This window comes from Phaseolus vulgaris, chromosome 9 (genome assembly GCF_000499845.2).
Source record: "Phaseolus vulgaris cultivar G19833 chromosome 9, P. vulgaris v2.0, whole genome shotgun sequence".
Lineage (NCBI taxonomy): Eukaryota > Viridiplantae > Streptophyta > Magnoliopsida > Fabales > Fabaceae > Phaseolus > Phaseolus vulgaris.
In genome coordinates, this window is record NC_023751.2 from 6,687,391 (window position 1) to 6,690,837 (window position 3,447).

The following is a 3,447-nucleotide window of genomic DNA, read 5'->3' on the forward strand; positions in this document are numbered from 1 at the left end:
AAAAGATCCAACCGAGCATTTTCCACTTTCTTCCTATCACCATAAAACTGGCTCATAAGGTTGAGGTTTGCACCCACTTATATACAATGAAAGGCTCTAATCTCTAGTCGATGTGGGATCTCCAACACACCCCTCACACCGAGATTGCCAACTCGTGCGTGGGACTATATATTATGGGTGGTCCGATAGCGGCCCGATAGCGGGTGGCCTAATAAGCCTAACTCAACCCCATAAAACCGGCTCATAAGGTTGAGGTTTGCACCCAGTGGACTTTAAGCCTAACTCAACCCCATAAAACCAGCTCATAAGATTGAGGTTTGCACCCACTTATATACAATGAAAGGCTCTAATCTCTAGTCGATGTGGGATCTCCAACAATAATCTCTTTTTCCAAAGTTTCTATCCGCGTATGTTTTTTCATTTCATCTACATTTATATGTAGAAGTCTAATAAATAGGAAAATTTTGCAGCTAAAGGTTTCTTTTCGTTAATTTTTTTCGATAAAAACAAAATAATCTTATTAATATTTAAGAAAGAAGAGAGAAAGATAAAATCCTTAAAATATTAAAATAATTAAATTATAGAAAAGTTCTGAAATATAAATCATTAATAATATAATACCATGGTTAGAAGTTCGAATTTTATTACAGTACAAATTTAATATGTGAAAAGCAAAAATTCTTTCTATCATATCTTTCATTTAATTTTGATGTTGATATTTAGAAAGATTAGTTGGATTATGAAAATAATGCGACTTTTAACAGTACTAGAGAGGATCGAAGTTCCTGAATGCAAAATTTTCGGCGCGTGACGCGGGATTAACAGATGCACTTTCATTTGGATGGGCGAACAGCTTGTGTGTTAACTACCATACTCACATCACATGTCATCACCGACAGCGCCAGCTGCAAACATTATGGGACAATTCATTCACACCGCCTCACTTCCTCTCCTCTACGCTCCTTTCTCCTTACACCCTTCCCCGTAACTCCATCAGACCACTGAATCTTTTATCGTAATGACGTGGCACGGTTTAATTGCGTCACCACCTTTCACTATGGTGCCCTTTAGCGCAGGTGAATCTTTACCACGCGCTTTGCTTTTGTTTTCTTTATGCCCGTTTCTTCGACTTTACCACACTCACACCACCCCTTTTATTGAAATCCTCAACCCCAATTTACTTTGTGCTTACTCTCATTCCTAACCGAACCCTCTTCATATTCTTCATTTTCTTCTTCTTGTTCTATCCGTGACGAGCATTATGGCCGCGAGGGTAGTGTTGTTGTTGGCTATGTGTGTGCTTCCGGCAATGGTTGCGGCCATTCGCCCAGTCAATAGAGAATTTAGCGTGAAGGGTCGCGTCTACTGTGACCGTTGCCGTGCTGGTTTTGAGACCTCTGCAACCACCTACATTGCTGGTAACTCCTAACCCTTTTTCTCTCTTTCGTTTTTAATCGCTAGTATTTGTGTCATATGAACTAAAATCTCAGATCTGTTTCCTAAACTTAATCTGTGACGTTTCAATGAAATACTTTGCTTTTGCTTTCTTGCTTCAGTTTCGCCTTTCTACTACTCTTAAGACCGTTTAGTTTAGGAAAATACGGTAGATTCATTTCGAATTTCGCTGAGGTATCAGATCTGACTATGTAAGTGGTTGTAAACTTGCAAATGAGTTCTTTGCAGGATCTAGTAACGGAGGCCTGGAGTTTATTTTCGCGAACATCCTTGTTAGTTAGTAGTGTGCTATTATTGTCATGTTGAATTTTGCACACGATCTTGCTACTTGTTACGAGGCTACTTTCTTTGATTGCTTTGTTGTTAAATGTGGTGTGTATGGGTGGATCTATTAAAAAATTAAGTTTGCACCTTTGATTTTTGATAAAATTGATTTTGAACCAAAGGGTTTTATGTTTGGTGGCTGAAAAGCAAGTTACTATATGTTTTTATGTATAAAAAAAACTGAAGTCATCAACGATTATTTGACTTCAAAAATCAATTATAGATCTAGAATCAATACTCTATATGGACCACACAAGTGAGCATTTACTTAAAATTACGTATTTTGAGGTGGTGCCGATGATCCAATGTGAATCCAAACATGCACTTAGTAGTTGTTGGAAGATTGTAAGATGTTTTGTTTGGTCGATGTTGGCAGGTGCGGAGGTTATGGCGCAATGCAAGAGCAGGACGACCAACGAGGTTGTGTTCACACAGAATGCGATTACTGATTCAAGTGGAACATACACATTACACGTGAAGAAGGATCATAACGATGAGATCTGCAGTGTTAAGATTTTAAGCAGTCCTCACCCTGAATGCACGGTAGTGACCCCTGGCCGTGACGAAGCCCTTGTTATTCTCACCCGCTACAATGGCATTGCCTCCGACGATAGGTACGCCAATGCCATGGGTTTCATGTCTCGGGAGGTTGCTGCTGGCTGTGCTGAGGTCCTCAAGCAATACCAGGAGTTCGACAATGAGAACTAATTCATCAATTAATCTCAGTATATTATCACCATCCACTTTCGTTTTGGGTTTTCTAATGTCTATTTAATTCAATCTTGATGTGGAGTGTTATCTCTGACATTTTTCATATCATGTTATATATAATATATGTTGATGGACACTGCTTAATTATATTATTACATCTAAGACCTGTCTTGGACTTTGAGGATGTAGTCTATTGTTCCATATCGGTGTGTTGTTTTTCGAAAAAAAATGCTTTTCCTTAAGATTATACTAATAATAGGACTTGATTTTGAAATAAATCAACATTTTTTCAAACTTATGTGGGCTTTGATGGTTAATCGTTATGCCCTTTGGTGGCGGTTAAAGGTTCCTGCATTTTCTTCCTTACGTTTTGGCAAGCAATGGTGGTTTTATTGAAGTCAGCAATCACTTCGATAGCACATCTCAGTGTGGTTGAGGATTGAGTTGATTTCGAACGGCATCGTTTTAATTGGGTTTGGTTGGTCTAATTGTTTTCTTACATAAATTTTTTAGAATAAGATCAAAGTCCAATTCAATTTTTTTCTTTTCACGATCAAATCAAACTTAATAATGGCGTTGTTGTCAACAGTTATATATGACAAATCAGCATCTAAAACTTCCGTAGAAACAGTTATGGTTAAATTTACTGTTTCTGTACTAGAATTTGACATTGGATTGGGTTATAAAATTTACAAGTTGAAACATTAGGTCTTATATTTTAGAAAATCTTTGAATGTTTTTTTTTTCTTTTTCTCTAAGGTCTTATTATAATTATGCATTTTTAGTTTCATCCGCAAAGTTCAAATCTAGAACCATAATTAAGTCCAAGTTGTTTCAAATTCAAAACTATTTGTAAATATTAAATTATAAAAATTAATAAAAATAATTTAATTTTGACTACTTCTACGTATGATTTTAATATCACGAATAACTGAATATATGAAAGCTGAAAATATT

General features: G+C 36.6%; 1 protein-coding gene across 1 annotated transcript; it reads left to right on the forward strand.

The window, feature by feature from the left end:
• Positions 1-1,101: 1,101 nt before the first annotated feature.
• On the forward strand, positions 1,102-2,691 carry LOC137822550 (protein DOWNSTREAM OF FLC-like). The gene is made up of 2 exons (XM_068627449.1): positions 1,102-1,418; positions 2,156-2,691. The coding sequence occupies exons 1-2, from the start codon at positions 1,262-1,264 to the stop codon at positions 2,485-2,487; spliced, it is 489 nt and encodes a 162-aa protein (XP_068483550.1). The 5' UTR covers positions 1,102-1,261; the 3' UTR covers positions 2,488-2,691.
• The last annotated feature ends 756 nt before the right edge of the window (positions 2,692-3,447 follow it).